Source organism: Equus asinus, chromosome X, assembly GCF_041296235.1.
Source record: "Equus asinus isolate D_3611 breed Donkey chromosome X, EquAss-T2T_v2, whole genome shotgun sequence".
NCBI classification, from domain to species: domain Eukaryota; kingdom Metazoa; phylum Chordata; class Mammalia; order Perissodactyla; family Equidae; genus Equus; species Equus asinus.
This window is the reverse complement of record NC_091820.1, coordinates 1,181,201-1,207,364: the sequence shown is the minus strand read 5'-3', so window position 1 is coordinate 1,207,364 and position 26,164 is coordinate 1,181,201. Positions and strand designations below refer to the sequence as shown.

The window sequence follows — 26,164 nt, the reverse complement described above, 5'->3', positions numbered from 1 at the left end:
GAAGTAAGGAAGAAATAAGACACTCCATCAAAGTTCGGGCATATCCCCCCAGGGAAAATCAATGCAGGCGCCTCTCCCAGGTTTCTAACTGTCTTCCTGCTGCTCTCAGGAATCTCCCTGCTCTGGACAGTGTTTTCTCAACTATCTGAGCATCTTCCAGGATGTCAGAAACCAACTGCTCTCTAGACCTCTTATCCCATTGTGCCAAAACATTGTATCACTCTTGATTCATTTTCTGTATTTTGTGGACAAAAATAAATCCTTTTGGTCGGCTTCCTGGCTGCTGAGACTACATACTTTCAATGTGTTATGATTTAAATGGTGGGTATTTTGCCCCTGCTGATCAATGAGTTGGGAGCACACAGGATCTTGCATGTGGAGTTTGTTCAAAGAGGAACAGAACCCATGGGACTAATAGCCTTCGAGTCTTGATTCTTAGCACTGAAAGGAATGTTTAAAAGCTTGGGAATTAGCTAAATACTTATCACCAAGAATCCCAGAAAAACCCCGCAATGGACATTTAATAATTGGAGATGGTAGTGCAATTTATTGACTCTCAAATTCATTCCTTGAGTATCGGAAAGCGCGTTGCGTCTCCCGCTCTCCATCGTTCCTTCCCATGATGAGCTCGTGGCTGAGGAGTTCCCCTCCTTGTCACACAGACAAAATGGGAACACCCCACAGCAAGGCTTCAGCCACACCTTCCCCTCTCTCGATCCTGACAGCTGCTGATGGATGGGTTTGATGCTTTCCTTGTGGCGCTTCACCGCGGCAGCCACCGTTCTGATGACTAAATCATAGAGGGGCTCCGTGTCCCGCGTCAGAGGTGTGGACTCAGAGGGGTCCCTGGAGAGATCAAAGAGCAGAGGGGGGTTGTGGGAGGTGACCAGTTTCCCTGAACATTGGCAGAAGATGGTCTCATAGCAGGCCAGAGCTCCTGGCGGCTGGAATACTGGTGTCACATAATGAGCCTCCCACACGGCCTCGCCTGGAGAAGAAAAGACACATCAGAGACATCCAGTCTATGTGCCAACTGCCCCCATCTCCTTCTACTTTCTCAAGCATTTTTCTGGTTTTTCTCTTGGCCAACAGGTGAAAGCTAAATATCATTCAGTCTTTAGAATATCAGAATCTCCTAGCACGACTTGACACATCTTTTGCAATAGACGTTAATTCTGTTTCTCCCAATTTTTATTCCTTAGAGATATCCCCCCGCCTTTTGAAGGAGAGCAATTCTTAGAAACTTTTCCAAGAAAGTGTTTTCAGTGGCAACCCTAGAAGGGAAGGACTGACGTAGGGGGATGAAAAGGAAGAAGCAAGTCTTGGGAATCCATTTGAGTGGCTCTACTCTTGGCGTCCTCGGAGAGCAGGGGCTGGTGGGTACTCACTGTCCTTCGGGTGCCAGCGCACGGCGTGGAGGTACACACCGCAATAGTGGAACAGGAACTCGTGCTCTGAGCGCTGAGTGTCACCCCGAAGCAAGGGCATGAGGTCTCGGCCATCAATCACCCTGCAGACACACACGATGGAGGGAGGTCAAGCGATGTTGGCCACCAGGCTATTTGAAAGATGCTCAATGCATTCTGTGACACTCCCTGGGCCCCAAGTATGGTGCACTGACTACTCAGGAAATCCGTGCGTGCTCTAAGGGACATTACGTTCCCGCAAGAGAGAGAAAAAAACCTAAGCTTTTATGGTGAAATGACAAGACAGAGGAACACATGCATGCACGCCCATCTAAAGAGCTACAGAAGGGCTCACATGCTCCGTGTTCCTAATGATTTCAGAAACCACAGTTTCATTCGCAATGGCATTGCTACCTTGAAAAGGGGTTTTGTAGAATCTCTCAAAAACCATACGCTTTTTATTTTATATCAGAAAATGTATCTTTTACCTTATTTTAGAAAACTATATTATAAAACCTGCCTCGTAATAGAAAATAGAATAAGTCCCAGATAATCCTAGAAATGATCATAAAAGAAATAAAACTGTCTTGATTCACAGGTTAAATGATTGCCTGCATTGAGAAGCCCTTCGGAAGCTACGGGAACGAAGAAGTAAGTTTAGCAAGGTCATAAGATACGAGACCAACTTTAAAAAATCAATTTTAATGCCCGATGACATCATCAGAGACATGTCAAGCTGCAAAAGAGGCTTCGACTCTGACATCTAGAAATGTTGACTGGCTGCCCCCTGGGCTCAGGAAATGATTTATAATTTGCTCCAACCATTAACCTTGTTTTTCTTTTTATTTCCATAGAAATACTTATTAAATACCTGATTGCTTGCTTCCAAAATATAAGCCTAACGTTGGGAGCGCACCTGCATCACCGCCTTCTAAAATGGATTTAACTGGACTGGTCTATTACCAGGACTGAAAAATGTGTTCAGTGAGATGAAACAATCTACCACTCAGATTCTGGGCCATAAAACTTATTAAAGTTTCAAAGGACTGTGAAACTTAAAACTTTCAAAGGTGGGACTGTGGGGGGGGCTGGAATTTGTCTTTAACTCAGGGTGGTATTTAAGGTGGTGGCTCACCACCTTTTTGGTGAGTTGCTCAGTTTGCCTGAGCCTCTCCCATGTAGACATGTTATAAAGCTTTGTTTCATTTTCTTCTGTTAAAAAAAATCAATTTTATTTCCATATATTAGCAATGAACAAGGACAAGTCACATTTTTTTAAAGTATCATTTGCTACAGCCACAAAACCCATGAAATATCTAGGGATTTCTTCTTTTTTCTGTGTGTGAGGAAGATTGTCCTTGAGCTACATCTGTTGTCAACCTTCCTCTTTCTGCTTGAGGAAGATTGTCACTGAGCTAACATCTGTGCCAATCTTCCTCTATGTTGTGTGGGATGCTGCCACAATGTGGCTTGATGAGTGGTGCTAGGTCCACACCTGGGATCTGAACCCACAACCCTCAGGCCCCTGAAGCAGAGAGTGTGTGAACTTAACCACTGTGCCACCAAGCCAGCTCAAATACCTTCTTGTTTTTTAAGGGTAAAAGTTTGTATGCTGAAAATCACAAAACATCTGATAAGAGAAATAAATGGAGAGATAAGCCATGGTCATGGATTGGAAGACTCAAAAGTGCTAAGAAGTCAATTTGCTGCAAATTGATCCATAGATTTCATGTGATCTCAATCAAAATCTCAGCAAAGTCTTGAGCCCAGCCTGGTGGCTGAGTGGTTAAAGTTCTGTGTGTTCCACTTTGGTGGCCCAGGGTTTGTGGGTTCGGATCCTGGGCATGGACATACTCTGCTCACCAGCCACGATGTGGAGGGGTCCCACATACAAAAAAAATAGAGGAACATTGGCAATGGATTTAGCTCAGGGCAATCTTCCTCAGCAAAAAAAAAAGAAAAAGAAAGAAAGAAAAAGAGAAGAAAAAAATCTCAGAAGGGTCTTTTGTAGAAATTCAGAAGTTATTCATATTTACATGGGAAAACAAAGAAACTAGAATAGCTTAAACAATTTTGCAAAAGAAATAAAACAGTTTCACACTATGTGATTTCAAAATAGACTACAAAGCTACAGTAATTGCGAGAGGGTGGTATTGACGTCCGGATGGCTATATGGATCAATGGAACAGGAGAGAGAGAGTCTGTAAGTAGGCCAACATGTATACTGTCAATTGATTTTCCACAAATGCCCAAGGTAATTCAGTACATGAAGGACAGTCTTTCAAAAAACGGCATGAGAAAAATGGGACGTCTTAATGCAAGAAAAATAAATCCAACCTATACCTCACATTGTATAAAAAATTCTCTCAACATGGTCTATAAGCCTAAATGTAAAACCTCAAACTATAAGACCACAAGACGAAACCCTAGGAGAACATCTTTCTTACCTTGGAATAGGAAAATACTTTGTAGATATATCACCAAAAGTCGCAATTTATAAAACAAAATTGATAAATTGGCCCTTATCAGAATTGAAAACTTGCGTTTTTCAAATGACAATGTAGGAGAATGAAAAGACACCCCAGGAATGGAAGATAATATTGGCAAAACACATATCTGATAAAGAACTTGTATCCAGAATATATAAAGAACTCTTATAATTCAACAATAAGAAAATAAAATGCCCCATTAAAAACTGGACAAAAGATTTGAACACTTCACAAAGAAGAGATATGAATGGGAAGGAAGTACATGGAGAGGTGTTTAGCATCATTAGTCACTAGGGAAACACAAATTAACACCACAATGAGATTCTAGTACACACTTATTATAATGGCTAAAATTAAAGACTGGCCATCTCAAGTGTTATCAAGGATGTGGAGCAACTGGAACTCTCAGATAGTGCTGGTGGGAATGCCAATTGGTGCAGCTGCTTTGGAAATCAATTTGACAGGTTCTCATAAAGTTAAATATATATGTATAATAAGACCCAGAATTCCCACACCTGGGCATTTTCCCAAAGGAAATAAAAAAATTTACGTCCACAGAAAGCCCTCTATGTGATTGTCCAATGCAACTTTAATCACAATAGGCAAATCTGTTTCTCCAAAGCAAGCATGCATTTTGGAATTCTGTGCAAGAATTTCCCTCAGTTTCCCACTGAAAAGTGAAATATGGAGGGAATGAAGATGTGACATTTTCAGAGCTAATTCTGGAAAAAGTAAAAATCAAGTCATTTCTACAAAGGAAAATCCTAATCAAAGCTCAAACAGCAATGTTACCAGAGACTGGGATTCTGCATAACTCTTGTGAGTCCAAAATATAGACTATAGCAATGTCCCAAAGTCAGTGCACCCCATCGATATCTTGAAAAATTACTTTTACGACTGTGATTGGCTCAGAAACTTAAAAAAAATTACACTCACACTAATATTATATATTTTTTTAAACAATGGGCCATTTAACTCAAAATGATAAATACTCTTCTTCTGAGTAGAAGGGAGCTCTATTCTGTAATTATTTTATAGAAACTTCCAATAAATCTACTTATTGGCTAAAACGAAGGTAAAAAAATTGAGGAGGTCTTTTTTGTTTGTTTGTTTCTCGTCAGCTTTGGGAGCCATTCTGTTTTCTTTCAGAAATAAGCGAGCTCCATTACACGAAGAAAGAAACATTAGAGTAACTTTGGGGGCTTAGAAGGGAGAAATGGCGTGGATCCGATCCATTGGATGACTTTACAGAGCTGGGATCAATTAACTCTCAGAAAATCAGCTTTAAACCTACCTGGGTCAAACCTACCTGGAACTCCTCTTGATGGAATTCAAAATATTTATAACAGAGTTCCAAGTATCCATCAAACGACTTACCTTCATCGCAGCCTCCGGATACGCACACCAGAAACTAGGAAACTGGTTTTTTTTCTCTTGTATGGAGGAATGAGTTTTACCGGTCATATTCTCATTCCCAAAACCGTCCCATCTCCATCTTCCTCACAAATGAAAACTACAAAGGGTCTAAGATGGGCCATGGTCGTGTAAGACCGATGCCTGGTACACAAATAACATGGCCATCTACAAAGGCAAAATCATCTAGGGATTGAGGAGAAAGTGTACCTCCCAAGACAGGCGTCGTCTCCTTTGTCCCAAATTCTCCCAAGACCAAGGAGGATCCAAAGGGACTTGTTAACAGATCATTTCACATCACCTGTCCTGAGGGACAGTTGCTCCCGCCAGTGCTGCGACAGTTGGCAAAATATCCATTAGATTCGTGGGCTCCTCAATCACTTTTCCAGCTGGCAATTTTCCAGGCCATCGCACAAGTCCCGGGACGCGGATTCCGCCTTCCCATCCTCCCATGCCTTTGCCACCTATGGGGAAAGACGATGAAGTTCCTATTAAAATCGTCACTGTGGCCAGAGTGTTAAAAAATGTAAATTAAGACCAGTACAGACAATCTTTGCTCAGTGCCTACCAGGTACACAGTCCTGATGGGGTCAACAGCACACGCGGATGGAATTATTTTTTCTTGGACTCTTGATAGGTTTTTGATCAACTAGTGAATCACATTCAATACGAGGCATTGGCACTGGCTATTTCTGCCTAGAATGCTATTATCCCCAGATACCCACCTGTTTCATCCCCGGCCTCTTTCACACCTCTGCTCAAAAGCATCTTCTCATTAAGCTTTGCAGGTACACTTATTTAAAGTGGGAATCCCATCCCACAATTTTTTTCAGCTGTATTTTTCTCCACCTTTGTTTCTGCTCCGTTTTTCTGTAATATTTACTACCTTATAACATATATGATTTCTGTTTTATTCACTGCTGAATCCAGCACCCTTAAAACTAATCGAATGAAATCACATGGGTAGATGCTAGTTTATTGTCCAAACCAGGCCATTACTGAGTATGGAAGGAAGAGGGAATATTAAAGACAGCAGGACAACAGTCTTGTAGTTGTAATCCATGAGTAGACATTCAACCCATTGAAAGACTCCCTTAAAAGCATCTGCTTATGTTAATATTCTGTCATCTCATTGGGTCACCAGCGAGGCAAATTTCTAGATACCCCTTCTAGCATTTCCTAGAACTGTTAGCAGATTGAAGGCCAATTTCTTTGGTTACCGGCCCTACACTTTATTTTTTATCAAGAGTAGAATATAATGAACTCGTTCAGTTTTTCATGCATTCATCTCTCCATTCCATGAATTTTCATTCTAATGAGCAAAAGAGCTTATTCACCGCCAAATCACCCACATGACTTCCTCTCCTCACCTTTGTATATTCCATTCCATCCACCAAGCTGGGCATGGCCCAGCCTCGCCTCCAGATGTCCTCCATGGTCTGATGTAAAGTAGACTAGAGTGTGGTCCCTTAAACCAAAATCATCGAGGGCATCAAGAATCTTCCCTGAAACAATAAAAAAAGGGACACATAAAACCAACGACTTTAGGAGCTTCAGCCATTCAGAGCATTCCCAATTGTCGTACGTTTACTTGGGATCCGTTGCAAAAATGCTTCTCATCTAAGAGGTACCATCTTGTACTCCCAAGCAGAATGTGTGAGTGGGCCTGTTTTCTCAGTTCTTCATCAGCATCTCATGTTTCAGAGGTGATTAGGTCAAATGAGGAATGAAAATGGATTTCTTCCTATGGCGACACTGACATCGGTACTTTTTAATCTGCTACTTCCGGGTAGCTCTTCCTGATTTTTCTTTTGCGGCTTGTATGTTTCCATGATTGATTTATCAGGACTCCTTTTTTAAGGAACTGAAACAATGTCACGTTCTTGTTCATATTTCCTCAGTTTACAAGAGGCCCTGCCTATGCTGTTTAAGTGTATATTTTCGATATTTTGTGAAATCGAAAGATCTTTGCCTTTATCACGACTTCTGTGGTTTTTACTAGCTCTGTACCTCATGCAGAGAAAAACTTAATATTTCACTGGAGTTTCTTCCAGCTTTTTTTTTCACTCCATTCAAGGTCCTTACTTTGCATGGGAAAGAATGCCCGTTGAATTGATGACAGTTTTTCCTTACCCAACTGTGTAGGTTTCCATGGGCTGCTGTGTCAAATTTCTATAAGCTTGGTGGGCTTGAAACAACAGAGATTTATTCTCTCAGTCAAGGCTCCCGAGAAGGATGCTTCCTTGCCTCTTCCTAGCTCCTGATGGTGGCTGTCAATCTTTAGGTCCTTGGCTTGTGGATGCATCATTTCCATCTCTGCCTTCATCGTCATGTGGTCTTCCCACCCCCGTGTCTCTCTGTGTCTTCACATGGCACGCTCCTCTGTGGTCTATCTCTGTGCCTCTCTTCTCTTCTTGTAAGGACGCCTGTCATATTGCATTAGGGTCCTGCCCTAAGGACCTCATCTCGACTTGATTACATCCGCAAAGGCCCTATTTCCAAATAAGGTTACACTCACAGGTTCTGGGAGTTAGGACACGGACATATCTTTTTGGGGAACACAACGTAACACAGAACACCAACTCTCCCCAATGTTGTCCATCCCTGCTGCTTCGAATTAGAAAGTTTCCTGGCTCCTAAGTCCTCTTCCTCACTGGGCCTGCTCCAAGGCTATCTATTTCTGCTTTTCTGACCTAAAAGTCACATCTTGCACATGTACTTCTGAGTTTTAATTTCCGTAGTTTTATTTTGGATAGTGCTTTCCTTGTGATTACAGAATACTTCTTTATCTTTTGTACCAACCTCGCTACCATCAGATATCCTTGGAAAGTTTCATTTCTCACCAGTTTGTGCTTCTAGGTGTATTTCCTCAACATCTTTATAATGAACGTTCTCCAGATAATAGTAATTGTCTTAATTAGAATCAAACGAGACCTTAAGGTTAATTTCAGAATGACTAATATTATAAGAGTCACTCTTCCCATCCAGAATATGGTATATTTCCATGTATTAAAGTTTCCTTTCATGAGTCAGCTGTCTTCAATATGATCATTTTTTTTTTGGAAACTCATCTCTAAATATTTAATTGTTGGTATTGGAGCTACCATGAATAGTATCTTGTTGCCTATTGTACTTTGAAAGGGGTTATTTTGGACACAAAGAAGAAGTGTTAATTTTGATGCATATATCGAACACAGAGAAACATTTTACAAGATATGTGTCTGTACCTATATTTAGGGTATGTATAATTAACTATACTGTTACACTAATATTATACTAATAGTATACTATATAATTATCTCGATATCTCATATGTTATCTCAACACACATTACCACAACTATTAGTATAATATATTATAATATAAAATATACTAACAATTTATGTATACATTATAGTCTATATAGCATGACCTATTATGTAATAGATACGTGTAAATGTATATATTGAGATAGATGATGGTAGAAAGCATGTAAACATTTTTGTGGTTATGCACTGCAGTCATGCCCCACTTCATGATGGGGAAACGTTCCGGGAAATGCGTCTTTCGGCGATTTTGTCATTTTGCAAACATCACAGAGCGTACTGACGCAAAGCTAGATGGTATAGCCCATTACACACCCAGGTTGTATGGCACAGCCTCTTGCTCCTGGGCTACCAACCTGTACAACATGTTGCTGTCTGAAGACTGTAGGCAACCGTAAAACGATGGTAGGTGTTGTGTATCTAAACATAGCTAAACAAAGAAAAGGTACAGGAAAAATACGGGATAAAAGATAAGAAATGGTACACCTCTATAGGCCCTCACCATGAAAGGAGCTTGCAGGACTGGACGTGGCTCTGGGTGAGTCAGTGAGTGAGGGGGCAGTGAACGCGGAGGCCCGGGACAGCCCTGGGCACCACTGCAGAATTTGTACACACTGTGCACTTCGGCCACGTGAAATCTATAAACAAAAATTTTCCTTTCTTCAATAATACATTAACCTTGGCTTAGCATAATTTTTTACTTGATAAACTTTTGCATTTTTTTGACTTTTTGACTCTTTTTGAAAAGCACTTCCTTAAAACACAAACACCTTGGACAGCTGTACAAAAATATTTTCTTTCTTTATAGCCTTAGTCTATCAGCTTTTTCTAGTTTTAAAATTTTTTTTTTTTTTTTTTACTTTTTAAACTTTTTTTGTTAAAAACGAGGACACACACACTCACATTAGCCTAGGTCAAGGGTCAGGGTCAGGATCGTCAATGTCACTGTCTTCCATCTCCACATCTTGTCCCACTGGAAGGTCATCAGGGGCAATAACACACACATGGAGCTGTCATCTGCTGTGAGAGCAATGCCTTCCTCTGGAATACCTCCTGAGGGACCCACTTAAAGCTCTTTTAAGGAAGTGTCACTCTTTTCAGAAAGATGTCCCTGGTGGTTTGGTTGGTTGGTTTCTTCTTTTCGTCATTGATTTGCTTATCAGCAGATAATGAATTCCTCTCAATCAATGAAAACCTTTCAGTGTTGGGATCCGTGTTTCCAAAATTTTTGAGGAGCTTGCTGAGGTCTGCAAAACCTTCTGATAAACCCTTCACTGTGAATTTTCTTGGGGGTTTTTCTTTCTCTTCTCTTGCAGTTTCCTTTTCTCTGGCTTCCTCAGCTCTGTGTTCCCGCTCCTGTTCCAACAACTCCTCATGAGTCAACTACTTAGGAACCACCTCTGGGAGCTCTTCAATGTCATCCTCACCCACACCCAGGTTAAAGTTGTGTGCCATCTTGTCCACAGCCTTGTTGATTTTTGCAACCTCCTTCTCTTTGGCAAATCCCTTGAAGTCATGAATTATTCTCCCTGAGTGTCATTTTCCAGGTGCCATTCATACACTCCTTGGTAAAATCACCCCAAGCCCAAGGAAGTTTCCTGATGAAGTCAGAGATGTTGTAATCCTTCCAGAACTGCACCAGTGCATTCCTCAGTTACAGCAATAACTTGGGCAAAGGTCCTCCTTAAGTAGTAGACATTAAAAGCTGCTATAACTCCTTAATCCATTAGTTGAATCAAAGAGGTGGGGTTTGGAGGGACAAATGCCACTTTGATATTGGGATGAAGATCGCCAATGAAAGGAGGATGTCCGGGAGCATTATCAACAATAAGCCAAATCTTGAAAGGTATGTTACTCTCCCAACACTACTTTTCCATTTCACTGGCAAAGCAATTCAGGAGGGCATCTTGGGAAAGGAGCTGGGTCATCCATGACTTCTTGTTGCTCCTAAAGTACATTGGCATTGTGTCCTTATTAATACGCCTCAAGGCCCTAAGGTTCTCACTGTGCCAGGTCACAAAGCATTTCAATTTATAGCCTGCCACTCTCCCCTTAAGCGGGACTGTTATCCTGTCCATAAAAGGCTTGAAATCTGGCATTGACTTGGCTCCTTATGGATGAAAGTCCTTCAGGCATCCATTTCCAGAATAGAGAGGTTTCATCCATAATGAATATTTGTTCTGGCAGGTAATTTTCCTCCACCCTCAGCCTATCTAGAGTCTCCACTTGCAGACTCATCGCTGACCTTCACACTGTTGTAATGAATAATGGTTCTTGAATTGTTTAAACCCCCCCCCCCCGAGGTAGCAGTAAACCCAACATCATAATTGGGCCCAAGCTTTCCTTTCAACGTCGCAAACAAACTTTGTGCTTTGGCTGTGCTCATCACGGTGCAGAGAGAGACCAGCTTCTGCGTCTGGACTTCAATCCAAGTCATCAGAAGTGTCTCCATGTCTGATACAGGCCCTGCTCAAGTTTTTGTTAGTCTCATTGTCTTCAATGCAGCAGATCCTTTAACAGCTTCCGTCACTTTATTCCAGTTCTTCAAGATCATAGCTGTGGTGGAATGGGACATGCTTGACTGGCGATCAAGAACCATCACTGATTTTCCAGCTTTGTTGTCCTGAACCACTTTTCATTCTATTTCCAGGTCAATTACTCCATGTGGCCTCTTACTGGCAACATGAGCAGTAGCGTTTGTACACTTAGGGGCCATGATGACCAAAACAATACAAAATTAAATCAAGCACGAGAGAAAATGTTGTAATCAAGAGATGTGGTAAACATGAGATGTATGAGGCTGTTGCCAGGGTAACAGGGCATGCTGTTTTACAATAAACTTGTTTTTCCATAAGTAGAAAGAGTGCATAATGTGTTTATAACATTATATATAATGATAATTATATACATTATTAATTATTATGATGCATAACTGAAATGTACTATTGTATAGTAATATTCTAATAATATAATTATATTATATGTTAGATGTGATACGACATAATTATAAGTATTTTACAAGATATGCAATATATATACTAATGTTTGTTTTATTAGACTTTAGGATTTTCAACATACAAAATTGTATTCTTTACAGATATTAAGTTACTTTGAGGTGTTTCTATTCTTAATAGTTAGAGAGATTAAAAAAATAAGTAGATAGTAGCCATGGAAATGGTTAACGCTTTTCTATAAACATAAATATTATAAATATTACATATACTTCTAGCCTCCACTGAAATATATATAAATTTATATATATTATATTTATAAGATATTAAATTTATATTACATATTATACATGTATTATATATTTTATATAGCATATGTAATATAAACTTATGTATACAACATAAATTTCAGTTGATGCTAAAAGATATGTTACCCTTTCCATGGCCACTGTCTAATTACCTTTTACTCTCTCTAGATATTAAGAATGGAAATATCTCAAAGTAACTTGATATCTGAGAAGGAAATAATTGTCTATGTTGAAAACCTTGAGATTTCAGTTAATGCTAGAAATCTATATTGTATTTTAAATATATATTGATATTTAAAACGTATATCTTTAATAATTTTAATAATATATTTCGTAATTTTATTACATGTACAATTGATAATTGTTTATTATTAATATTATATAATATATAAGTACATACTATTCTATATCTCTCTTTCTAAGACAGTTTTGCACTCTGCTGGGCACCGTGGAGGTGCCCCAGCGCTCCTGTGACACTGAGACACCCCTGCCTTGGAAACACATTTCAACCCTCACAGCCGCCGAACAGGTCCAGCCAAGATTCCCCGGGCCCCATCTCCCATTTCCCTTCCTCATGTTGGACACTCATCCTCTTTTCACCGTTTCTGAGAAACCTGCTCTTGAGAGAAGAGCTGCTGAATTCTCACCCACTGGGGATGGGGACGCATGACCAATGAGGCACCAGAGATGTTCCCCTGCCTGGGGTGGGAGATGTCACTTGCAGTGGAGGCCTTCAACGGGGTATGAGTCAGCCAGAAGCCAGGCTGGGGGCGAGTTTCTGGAGCTTTCCTGATATCTGTGAAATGACAGCGTGTGGGAGTCTGAGGGATTAGGAGATACTTCCAAAGAACGCAGCTCTCTTCCCAAATCTCTGTTCGTAACCTCTTTGCCCTACGCAAATGGCCAGTGAGCTACAGAGCCAGTGTCCAGGTTCCAATCCTGGCTCACCCGGACCTGTCCTGTAACCTTGACCAAGCCACCAGGTGTCTTGTGCTTTAGTTTCCTCATCTCTTAAGGAAGATAATGATGATGACGAAGATGGTACCCATCTCCTAGAATGTTTACGACACTGGAACAGCACACGTTCCATACCAAGTGCCATGTGTGGGATTTGCAGTATTGTTATAGCTTCCAGGGTAGATATTTTGGGGATAAGTAGACTTTTTAGCATTTCTGAAATTTCACCTTGAAGCAGATGATTATTCTTCCTAAAGGTTCGATTCTGAATTTGCACACCTGTGCCAGGTGAATCTCTGTTGCATTTTTTTCAAAATACGGCTTTCAAATATTGTGGTATGTCCACCCATACTCAACACACCACTTCTTTGTGGAACAGGATCTGAATGCCACTGGATCAAAATCCCACTGAAGGCAGATCACACCCAAAGTGCCTTATTTGGCACCTTCATGCCACATCATCAATATTATGAACTTAGATATTTTGGAAACTTTTTATCAATTTTAAATTTTAAAGCAAATAGTAATCTCATTTGTTTGTTTTCACTTATCACATCCTGAGTTGGAATTAGCTACTTCATTCCCCTTCAAGAAGACACAATGACGAGCAGGATGGCCAAAGTTTTTGAGGAAGAGCGTGATGTTAGGGATACGCATTTTAAGCGCATGACGTGGTGTCTTGTCCTGGTGGAAGTATGAACTGGGAGAGGGACACACACACACACCCCACAGGCACACCACACACACACACACACACACACACACCACACCCACCACACACACATCACAGACACACACACACACACACATACCACATACACACACATATGCCTACATAAATGTACGCCTTTGTACATATATCTGCTTAAAATAGTATTTATACTTAAAATAATTTTTAAATATTTTCTACTTTTAAGACGGCGTGGAGGGACAGTGTTTGAACGGCTTCCCCTTGGTCAGGCTTGATTTCCCAAGTGTCTCTTTGTTTACTGAAATCTTTCCTACCGACCTCCCTTATTTGGAGAATATTTTAACTATGTTTGGGTCCCACAAACCCGTGAGACCCATCACGCTCTTTCGTCATTCCTGTTGGAAAGTCGAATCTGTTTCTCTGACCACTATGCGTACCGCGGAAGCACCAGGAATCCACACTTCCTACTTGCTCTCTCTCCCTCTCCAGTCTGAGTTTACCGGGGTTCTGGATTCTGACTCACCCCTGTACCCCGACTCCAAACTCAGATCTCGGTCCTCAGCAGACCTGAAATAAGGTTTTGCTGTTTAACCAACGAGCGCTGACATCTGATTTGAGGTCGGACCTGTTACATCGTTTACATGGAAGACCAAGCCTCCCTCCGTGGCAGGAATGATTGATTCTCTTTGTACTTCAGAGGATCATCCGAAGCTTTTCCTTCAGAAGCTGGCCAGGGGCCGTGTCCAGGTGTCGGAACTATCAAGACATGGAGGTCTCGTCTACTAGGTCTGGCCACTTACCCAACATGGAGTCCATCTCCTGCACATGATCACCGTACAAGCCGTGTTTGCTGGTGCCTATGAACTCCGTCGTCGTGGGGAGGGGTGTGTGAACGTGGAGAAAGGAGAAAAAGAGGAGGAAAGGTCCTTTACGGTTCCTGCGAAGACATCAACCACATTGCTTGAGTTTTCAACGTCTGGGAAACTGAACAACATTGCTCCCTGTCACTCACATACAGTTCCTTGCTCTCCACGCCCCATGAGAGGGGACGCAGGCAAGAGGCAGCCCCTTGGAGAGACCATCCTGGTCGGAGTGGCTTCCGGGATCCTCCAGCATCTGGACAGCTCCCCCCAGTTTGGGGTGACACCATCACAGTTTCTTTGATTCTCAGACGTCAGGACACACGTGGGACCACTTCACCCAGAATTAGCCCCGCCTGTGGCCACAGAGCTGAAACTCAAATCCAGCCCTGCCTGGCACACTTGCCCATGGCTCATGAAGTCTCAGACTACAGTCATGAGGCACCAATGAATAGTGGCACAGGAGTGACTACCTAGAAACTTCACTCCTTTCACAACCCTCGAGCAAGCACGGACAGAGACCTCTTGGCAAGCTGTCTGGGAAGCTTTGCTTATCATCTGAGGTCACAGGGGATGAGGCTCACCTACTTCAAGTTCTGACAATCCGTCTGCGTGAAAGCTACATCCTCAGCTAACCAGGGCAGCACACGCCATAAAGCCCACTTTTTGGGAAATGTCTGCTCTGATGAGACACCAGCGAGGATGTGGAAACACGGTCTTTGACGATATAATTGGTTAAGAAGAGGTCATGTGGAAGGAGAATGGGCCCAGAATCCAATAATTGGTGTCCTTCTAAGAAAAGGCAATTAGGAGACCCACAGACACACACAGAGGGAAGATGGCCATGTGAAGACAGAGGCAGAAACTGGAGTGACGCATTTATAAGGCAAGGAGCAGCAAGGATGGCTGGTACCCCCCAGAAGCGGGGAGAGACAAGAAAACACCCTCCCACAGAGCCTTCAGAGGGAGCACGGCTCTGAAGACACCTTGATTTTGACCTTCTGGTATCCAGAACTACGAGAGAATAAATGTCTTTTGTTTTAAACCCCTCATAGTGGCACTTTTTTATGGCAACCCTAGGAAACTAATATTCGTGGTGATGGAGAATGAGATTACACACTTTTCTATGACATATTTTAAAGGGGAGACAGAAAATAATAATAAATGGGGAGGCTGGTTGTCAGAGACAAACAAGATGGACCTGAGTTCTGTAGTATTTTTTCACTCTATGGCTTCAGAAATGTTGACCAGGGAAGATAGTTTTCCACGTCAGAGTTGACTGGGTTGCATTCAATGTCTTTCAGAAAATGTCGTTCTTAAAACCTAAATTAGGAAGACAAGGGTGGGGGCAGGGTATCTCACACCTACAGCACTTGCAAGTGTTAGAAGCACTTAGCGTCGCAAACTGAGCTGCCAAAACGAAGAGGGATGCTCAGGGTGGTTGGCGGAATAACGCGTCAGCCCGAAGATGTCTGTACGCTGATCCCCAGAACCTCCGAATATGTAGCCTTACTCAGCAAAGGAGGCTTTTGCAGATGGGATCCAGTCACAGATCTTGAGAGGAGGAGGAGACTCTAGATTATGTGGGTGGATTCAATGCAACCACAAGTGTTCTCATAAGACAGAGACAATCGGGTCAACACGAGGGGAAAAAAGAGGATTTGTTTCAATAGAAGTGCAGGTGGGAGTGACACAGCTACAAGCCCAGCAAGACAGGCGGCCTCTAGAAGCTGGAAGAGACAAGGAACAGATTCTCTCCGAAGCCTCTGGAAGGAACCCGCCTTGCCAACACCTTCATTTTCAGCCCCAGAAGATTAATTTCTGACTTTTGACCTCAAGAACCTATGACAATAAATGTATGTTATTTTAAGCCACTAAATTTTTGGCTATGTGTGACCATAGCCATAGGAAACACATACAATGGGAATCCAGAAGAAAACAATTTCTAGCCTTTGTGAACCTGAGCCACCTACTTTTGGTCAAATTGTTAATCAACAGAGTTGCTCCCAAATCTTTGGATTCCCAGCTGACCGTTCATTGCTCTTCCCGTTCAATATTGTGTCACTCTGGATCCCACAGAACTTTTGAAACTCAACAGAGCTTTTGACGATGAAAGTACGTTTCCACACCAGCATTTGTTCTTCAAATACACATGGAAAATAGTAAGGCACGAGGTGTGGAGTATGTAAAGACTTGCGCTGGCTGACAGAATGGAACAGGATGGCTCATCTTTAAATTTCAGAGTGGCGCACGCCACAACGTGCTAACCTTCCCTTTGCTAAACTTCCTAAACTCTGCACATTTGCAAAGGTTGCAGAGTCTAAGAGAGTTTGCCTTAGGTGAAACCAGCCATTCATTTCTCTCTCTCCCACACTCTGAATTTTGATGGTCTCCACCTGAGCTATGGGTTAAGGACAAAGCTAGTTATCAGGTTACACAAAATCCTTTACGACCTCAATTAATCTTGCTCATGCTTGCACTTCTGCAAGTAATGCCTGCCTGCCCACTCCTTCCTTCATCTTGGTATTACTTGCCTTTGAAGATTCAGCTAAGATTGCATTTTCTCAAGTGTGGTTTCCCTGAGATCTTGCAAGTTCCCTACCATATGGAAAAATACCACCCTGGACTTATGCCCATTGACCTATTTCTTATCATGTGCTTGCACATCCAGTTGTCATCAGTAAATGTGAACTCATCCTTGAGGTCCAGATCCCAGGACGGCAATTGGTAAAGAGAAAGCCCCAGTCAGTGTTGAAAGAGTGAAAAACGTGTTCACAACTTTGTCCTAAAAGATGGTCCAACGGCTAGAGGACGGTAAATGTGGCTCCTCGGAAAGTTTCCAGCTGTTGTGTTCTGGGTACACTGGGCTTTACAAGGATCACCATTAACCTCATCCACATAATGTCCCTTCCATATCATGTGCTCATCTGATCAACTAGCCCTCTGATTTTAACTTCTCAAGTAGCTTTTTCCCGAACAGGGGAACAAGGCAATAGCCAACTTATTCCATTGCCTAGTTCCCTGGAAAATATATTTCTCTTTGTAAGTTAATAGCCTGACAATATGCATTATAAATTAATAAGCCCGATTTATGAGTCTGAGTCTAGTGTGAGACTGCCTGCTTGGTCTAACCAAATATGAATTTCAGGGCCAACAGAGAGGCTATGATTTTAATAACAAGGACTCAAACAAGATACCACCTCTTTAGCACTGTCTGAAGCACCCAGCCGGCTTCCAAAACACTTCATCTCCTTGTCTAGACAGTGTTTAACAATATGGCACTTCTTGACTCAATATCATTAGAGTCGTCACCCCCATTTTTAAAAAATACTCATTTTTAGCATAATTACATGGATTTTAAGAAATTATCTTTACCTTTCTAAAAATGAAACTGCCTCCTTCACCATGATGGACCCGGCTCGTTCTGCCTTCATGGGCTGCTCGGTGATCTCATGGTCTCGCATGAGGAGGCAATCCCAGTACAGAGGAGATGTGTAACTGGAGAACCAAAAATAGCTCAGGAGGAAAATAAAAAGAACCATGGAGAGGATGAGGGACCAGGGAACAGAGACCCAGCAACTCAATTTCCCAATGGTGAAGGTAAGCACAGCAATGGCGACCAGCTGCACACAGAGCCAGATTTTGCTCTCAATGGCTAATTCTGTGTCACGTGAAGGATCCGGCCAGCAAGGTTCAGTCAGAGAGAGTGGCATGCCATAGAAGTAATCAAACCCATAATTATGTGGATGGTGGCAGTGGTCGCTTCGAGATTGGCAATTTAAGCCTTGATGCCATTTGCCTGAAATTAAACACACACACACAAATAAAACATAATATGCTCACACATCTCAAAGACCATGTGATCATTTTTCACTGGAAACAATCAGCTAATGCACAAAAATGGTGCAGTAAATATTTTTCCTTTGTTTAAAAATCTGAGTTCGGCATAGCCTCATTTTTCGCTCTTCTTTAGTTCACAGAAGCTTGTGTTAAGATCTGGTTTGAGTGAGCAGATAGGATAAAAAATAAAAGGAGGATGATAGAATTGTGAGTTCGTAGCAAAGATATGAACTGGGCAGCTTCTCATTCACAGAGAGGACAAAGTCATAGAAACAAAGATAGATACGTGATAGAGACAAGGGAGATTATAGATAATGGATAGGTCATAGGCAGACAGATAGTAGATTATGAGATAGATAAGCTAGAAGATGATGAATGAGTGGGTGAATGGATGGATAGATAGAAAGGTGGATGAATGGATGGCTAGATGGATGGTGGGTGGATAGATAGAAAGATAGATAGTTAGATATAAATTATAGCCAAAAGATAGATAAATGATAGAGACAAGATAGATGATAATGATAAATAGATAGGCAGGCAATGGATGGATGGATGAATGGGTGGATGGATGGATAGATAGATGAATGGTGGATGAATGAATGTATGGATGGATGGATGGATGGATAGATGGATGGGCAGATGGATAGATAGAGAGATAGATAGCTGTAAATTATACCTACAAAGATAGACAAATGACAGAGACAAGCTAAATGATACATGATGAATAGATATATAAATGATGAATGGGTGGATGGATCAATAGAAAGATAGATAGGATAGATCCAAATAAATGATGGAAGATAGATGGGGCATATTTGGATGTATGGATGGATGGATAGATGAGTAGATAGATATATGATAGGTAGATATATGGGTGGATGGGTGGGTGGGTGGATAGTTGGGTAGATAGATAATACACAGATAGATGACCGATATAGATAAATGATGGAGGATGGACTGAACGTGGGTGAATGGGTGGACGGATAGCTGGCTGGCTGGAAATCCTAGAGTCTCCCACTAGAGTTCATTGAAATAAGGGATTTATTCAGTAAAACTTACCACACCTTGGATGGTAACCAAAAGATGCATATGAGTTCTGCTGGCATGCGAACTCTAAGAGAATGTAACAATGTGTATCTACCAAAATGTTAATAATTTTCTGCATGCAGTCAAGGCCACATCAAAGATGCACATCCCCAAATCTCTAGGTGATGAGGGGCGATGCTGCTGGCTTAGGTTTTTGTGCCCTGCAACTCCACTAAGATCGTCTTCTCTTATCGATGCCAAATGGATTACAAAAATCAAAGGAGTTTAAAGTAACTTGTTATTCTCATGCCATTTGAAACCTAGACCTCTCAGCGAGGCCCAGTAGATTCAGCTCCAAAGGGTTTCATCATTAATTTACTTCTATCATCTTTGGCAGTGAGAAGAAGGACATCCACGTGGTCCAGTTTTAATAAAATAATGAGGTGGGCGAGAGAGCATACAGTCAGTGAACATGCAAGGCACAGAGAACCTGACAAGTTTGATCTTCTGATTGTGCAACACTGGCTTTCATCCATCACATAGGTCCCTCAGCCTCAGGAAGAATCAATTTCCTGTCTCTAAAATCAGGGAGATGGGTTCTGTCGGACATCCCTTCCGCTCGTAATTATCAATGTTTCTGTCGGTGTCCAATGTCCTTTCACTGCAATGCAACTAACCAGGGACTACGATCGTTGTCAAAAGGAACGCCAGGATTCCTCCCCTGAGCTGACCTTCATGCAGCAGCAGCAGAGAAAGGGGGAGCTAAGACAGAAGGACAGATGGGGAGGAGCGAAGGGGAGCTTTCAGAGGCAATGTCCATGCTCCTTGCCTTGGTTGGGTGACAGAGTTAGGGTGTAGACATTTTTCGAAAGTCTTTTTCTTTTTGCTGTTCGGGTAATGGATAGAGGGTGCAGACATTTTCTATGGAGTCAAAAGTTGACACTCCATAAAAAGTCAGTGATGCAGAAAGCTGTGCATTCTTGGGAGCACTTGTTACATTCCTTGAAGTATGCATAGTGGCTGAGGTGAAGGGTTTCAGAGTCTGCAGAGAATAATGTAGAAACAGCACATCGTAGGACAGTGGGGTCTGTGGAAAGATGAAGTGATGCAGAAACAGGTCGGAGGGACACCAGGCAAGACCTGGGGCTCAGGCGGAAAGTAGTATTCAGGCATGCCTGACCTATGTCAGAAAAGGATGGATAGATGCCATTTAGGGAGGAGTGTGCATGTGTGTGGAGGGGGATGGAATTGCAACACAAGATCCCGTGTGAGCAATGACGACAGAGAGTTCTGGAGGACGCAGGGGCACATTTGCCTGCAAAGGATCCAATGAGATAGAAGCAGCTTAATTGTAGAGATTCAAGAGACAGGTAGGAGGTGGCCACTGAAATGGCAGAGGTGGAGCCCAGATCTCCTAGAGAGCAGAGGGTCTTATCTGTCATAGCCAAGACGCAAACTTGTTTTTTCCCTTTTTTGGTGAGAAGGATTGGCCCTGAGCTAACATCTGTGCCAATCTTCCTCTTTTTGCTTGAGGAAGATTCTCCCTGAGCTAACATCTGTGCCAATTTTCCTCTATTTTATATGTAGGTGGCCACCGCAGTATGGCTTGATGAGTGGTATAGGTCCATGTCCGGGATCTGAACCTGTGAACCCTGGGCCACCAGTGTGGAATGCATGAACTTAACCACTACACCACCCGGCCAGCCTTAAAGTCATTTTTTTTTGGTGAGGAAGATTGGCCCTGAGCTAATGTCTGTTGCCAATCTTCCTCTATTTTGTATGTGGGATGCCACCACAGCATGGCTTAATGAGTGGTATGTGGGTCCATAAATTCATTTTTAAATAGTTTCCAAGAAAACAATAAGCAGGGATAGAACAATGCCTGTCATTAGTTTAGCATGAATGAGTCACACCAATGACGGTTACTTACCCATGAGACCGGTGGTGTATCCCTGCTTTTTGAGTAAAGCAGCAAATGTCGTTTCATTAAGAGGGAGTCCGGAACAGTCTCCAAGCGTTGTGATGACACGGACCTCTGTATCAGAAACCATTCCTAAGTGTAACGTAAAATAGAACACACAATGATGAGTGGCTGCTGGTCAGCTGAAGAGGGAGTCGTGGAGAGTTCACGGCTGGAAGATGGAGAGATGAGGTGCCATCTTGGAAGGAAGAGAAGACCATCCTTCGAGAGTCAGCTGCCTGGGTTTAAATATCGCCTACGATGACTCAAGACGTGAAACCCTCTACATCTCCTTCTATGAGTAGTTTTACATAAAGTCAGCAGCGTTTTCTTCCTACTACAAGAAAAAAAAAAGAGAATAACCAGAGGTTTATTGGACCTCCTCGACCTTTGCATCAGCCAAGGCAGATACTGTAAACCTCATAGGACATAAAAGTTTACCTGACGCCCTCAAGAGCTGAAGGGAACCCCCAATCCTATTTAAAAGTGGACACAAATAATGGTCTCTCTGAATCGTAGGCCTTACTCTTAAACTACAGAATCTGTGCCCGGAAACCAAGACCTCTCTGCTCACCTTTAAAAATACAGCCATACGACCCAGCCATTCCGTTCCTGGCTATGTACCCAAAAGAATTAAAAATGAGTGTTGAGAAACAAACTTGTACAGACATGTTCACAGCAGAAAGATTCATAAGAGTCGAAAGGCAGAAAGAACCCACGTGCAACAGCAGGACTCAGCCGAGCCTTCTCCACGTACACACCTGAACGGACTGGGTACCTTCCCGTCAGGAAGGCCGACCGGCTCGGGGTGCACATTGAGGCTGCAGCGATGTTTTGGGTCAGCCGCACACCTTCCCTGGCTAAGCGGTCCACGTGAGGCATCCTGGAGGGAGAGAGAGAGAGGGGAAAATCAGAGAGCGGGGGGCAGGGAGGGGAGAAAGAGAAACGCAGAGGAACAGGGAGAGAGCTGGAGGTAAAGAGGACCTCTTTCCTCAACTCCCTGAGCTCAGAACCGGAGAAAAAGAGCCTGCACACAACGCCCCTTCTTCTTTTCCTGCCCACGCCTGGGTGCAAACACAGCTGAGCCTTCAGGCAGCTCTTTGCTGCCGGATTGGTACAATTTGGTAATGTGTATGGCGTCTATCGAGTATAGGACTGCCCTTTAAAATACACACATAAAATATTTGTGCTCCAGACTGCGTAATTAAGGCCAATTACTTACGGACCTTAGTGACAACTAGCTACTGACAGACCGAAGGATGAGTTCAACCCACACGTTGGAGTGGTAAAAGTCCTTGCTCTACACACAGATGGTCCCCCAAACTGCCAGATGATTAAACATAAAGATATGCGGGGGCTCAAGGGAGTTAAAAGAGAGACTTTTAGAGAAGAGAGACAGCCGGCTCCTTGGATGAAAATGAAATAGAAAGAGACTCAGATTCATTCATGAGAGAGATTACGAACAGCAGCTTGCTGCGTCAAGTTCCAGCTTTAGCAACGCATTTCTCTGATTCTTTGTTGAAATGTGAAAAATCAGCTAGTGTCTTTTAAAGTAGGGTTCCATTTGCAAAGGAAACACTGATTTGTAAATTGCATTTCTGGCTCATACCTGCCTCATAAATCTTGCTTCTCAAGCAGCTAGTATTTTCAGCAAAATATTTACACCTGCCTCTACACACTGTCTGCAAATCGCTGATATTTATTTCCTCAAGCATCTTTTTGCGACTTAACTGCTTTCATCAGATGCAAGAATTAATTTGGACCCCTACGTTTTGTTGACTCACAATTTCTGCGGTGGAAAGCAGAAATTAGTAGCTTTGGCATCTATTGGTAAAACAACAGAAAAAGTTTCTAAGTGTACAATTCACATGTTTTATGGTGATGTATAATGACGTCCAAAGCTTTGTATGAGCACAGCTCCTTACCTGGTTTTTATAATCGACCAGAACACTCTGAGTTTCAGTTTCATATTCTTTTTCCTCTTTCAGAATGTCCGTTATTAAGATAGAAGGACATCGGGGCCGGCCCCGCGGCCAAGTGGTTAAGTTCACGCGCCCCGCTGCAGGCGGCCCAGTGTTTCGTTGGTTTGAATCCTGGGCTTGGACATGGCACCGCTCATCGAGCCACGCTGAGGCGGCGTCCCACATGCCACGACTAGAAGGACCCACAACGAAGAAGATACAACTACATACGGGGACGGCTTTGGGGAGAAAAAGGAAAAAAATTAACTCTTTTAAAAAAGAAAAAAGATAGAAGGACATTGCCTTAAAAGGGCTGTTGGCTTCGAAAATTAGTAAGCATGAAATGACTAATTCTGCCAAGTCAAAATATGTGGAAGAATTACCACTCCTCTTGATAGTCTATACCATAGAGAACTAACTCACTCTGTGCCATGGCACTATTCTGCACGCTGTGCTTATTATATGAGCTCAGATGTATATACTATTCACCTGGGCTCTCAACGGAATAGAAAAGGAAGACACACTGAGGTCACGGAACTGGTCCGAGATTTCACTGTTCCTAAGCACAAAACCAAGATTCAAATCCAGACAGTCTTGATTTTAATATTATTTACTTCTTTAAAAAAAAAAATCCCAACAAATCCATTTGGTTTTGCATGTGGATGCAGTCCTGAAATGTATCAACTTCCAAACAGGAGCGATAGGTAAAAAAAAAAAAAAAAGTATGATTCAATAGGAAGCCGTACCTCATTGTACCATTGCCATAGCAACCCAGATCTCCAATCCCGAGATCATCCACCATTATCAGGACAACATTGGGCTTGTCATCATTCGCCTCCCGCGACTGGCATGTGTTTAAGAACAAACACATCCAAGACAGGGAGGTCAAGAGGCTCCTGTAAGGCAAGCATGGATTTCATGGTAAACACACGGCTCCCTCAGGGTGGCTTCAGGAGCCACGTTCCATTCCAACGTCGTCTTTCAAGAACGCAGCGGGGCTCATTGGAAACCAGGCTCATCTCCCAAAAGACAGGCACAAATTTCTCTTTCCAAGGATTGACCATCTCTGTGGCGTGGTCCCAGCGGTACTCAAGGGGCTCCACTTCATCATTTTGCTCAGTCCCAACTAAAGTCCCGTTTTCTCAAAGAAATATACAATAGATATATATAATTCTCTTCCCAGTGGATCCCTACTCGATTATCAGGGGATGAACATTCGACTTGCGAACGATTGGTTCAATCTCTCTCTCATCTTTATTCATATTTTAAGACCCACCTCAAACATTTCCTCCAGGAGGGATGAAAGAAATAGTCGCGACCCCCATCTGTTCCCAGAGCGCTTTACCAATACTCTGAAACAATGGTGACGCTGTGAAATTGCAACTCTTTGCTTTACCCAAACATATCCGCCGAGACTGTCAACTTCCTGAAGGCGGGCACTCTAGCCTAGGGCTTTTCCTATTGCCAAATCGAGATAATTACAGATATGGTTTTCATTGGCCCAAAGTTGGTTGAACTGTTTTTCCCACTTTCTATTTCTACAATATTTTAAAATAACACAAGTGGGTTGGAAATTTGCAGTTTATACTTGTATGAATTGCCTACATCGCTCCTACTTTATTATAGACTTAGCAAATTCAGACTATCAATTCAGACATCTTATGGCCAATCATATAAAGAAAAAATGGCGATATTGATGCCTCTATCTGTAAAGCTGAATCCACAAATGTCACAAAATTGTCCATTAGATTCAATGCGTTTGCAATATAGCTTATTACTTCACTTACCTGAGCTTCATCACGTAGCCCCGAGTGGCTTCCTAGTTTCTTTGGCCAAAGATAAAATGTCCGGAAAAGAAAAATGTGTTTATCTAGTTAGTTCTCACTGCAAAATTCTCACAAGATTAAGGACACTTATCTCCACTTCCCTCTGCTTCCAATATTTCAAATCTGGCTTTCCAAATCTGTCATGGCATAAACCCTGCTGTCTCGATGACTTGCTCTGTTGGCCCGTTTTTAAAGAGCTCACGCTCTGCCAGCTTCTGAGGCCGCCTGTCTCTTTTTGGCTCTTGAGTGAACTGGCTCAGTCTGTATGATGTGGATTAAGGCTGCCCCAGCTAGAGAAGCCTAAGGTGACCTGGCCTACATACCAAACTATATGACCCAGTGGACTTTGTTTATGGTGTGAATTAGGACCGCCCCAGGGAGAGAAGCCCAGGGCATCCTCACCTGCATGCCGATCTATATGGCCAGATTCGTATCTAAAGTTATATGACCGCACAATAACCAGACCCCATCTGCACTGAAATCATTTACTGACTTTTTACATCATCTTTTCTTTTCTCCAGTAAAAATAAGTCACGTACCCATGCCTTATAAAATTAGCCCTAACCCTCAACTCGGGGCAGCAGCAGGAGCTCTGCCTGCCCATGGGACCTGTCCCCATGCCAGCGGGGGCAGCAGAAGCGGCGGCAGCAGAAGCTCTGAGAGCCCATGGATCCTGTCCCCATGCTATTCCACTCTATTCTCTAAATAAAAGAGCACTACTGCCAGATCTTGAGAGTCTAAGAAATCTTTCTTTTGACTCCTCGGCTCACTGACCCCGCATCATTTCTGGTGGCCCGTATGGGGACTTGCTTCATCGGCTTGTGAGCTCGAGTTCTGGTAAGTGCCCTTTTCTTCCTTGTGCCTTTCTCTTTTTCAAGGATGGATCTAAATTCACTTCTCCATCGGGAACTTTCTCGGACAGCAGACGTTTGCTGCCCATGGGTACTCTATGGGGCAAATTGTGGCATTCAGCCTGAAGAGAATCAGTACCTTAAGCCTGAGGGTGATGGAAAATGAATTAATCCATTTCTTCCTGCTCTTTTTCAAGGATGGATCTAGATTCACTGCTCCATCGGGAACTTTCTTGGATGGCTGTATGAGTCCACGTTTGCTGCCCATGGCTACTCTATGGGGCAAATTGTGGCATTCAGCCTGAAGACAATCAGTACCT

The 26,164-nt window shown here is 42.6% G+C and overlaps 1 protein-coding gene across 1 annotated transcript; it reads right to left on the bottom strand.

Annotated features, from left to right (window-relative positions):
• Positions 1-473: 473 nt before the first annotated feature.
• On the bottom strand, positions 474-25,638 carry LOC106821914 (arylsulfatase F). The gene is made up of 10 exons (XM_044768207.2): positions 24,955-25,638; positions 23,914-24,063; positions 21,968-22,089; positions 21,177-21,299; positions 17,756-18,179; positions 14,321-14,457; positions 6,679-6,813; positions 5,610-5,772; positions 1,389-1,510; positions 474-988 (listed from the first exon to the last, which is right to left on the bottom strand). The coding sequence occupies exons 1-10, from the start codon at positions 24,963-24,965 to the stop codon at positions 474-476; spliced, it is 1,902 nt and encodes a 633-aa protein (XP_044624142.2). The 5' UTR covers positions 24,966-25,638.
• Positions 25,639-26,164: the final 526 nt, after the last annotated feature.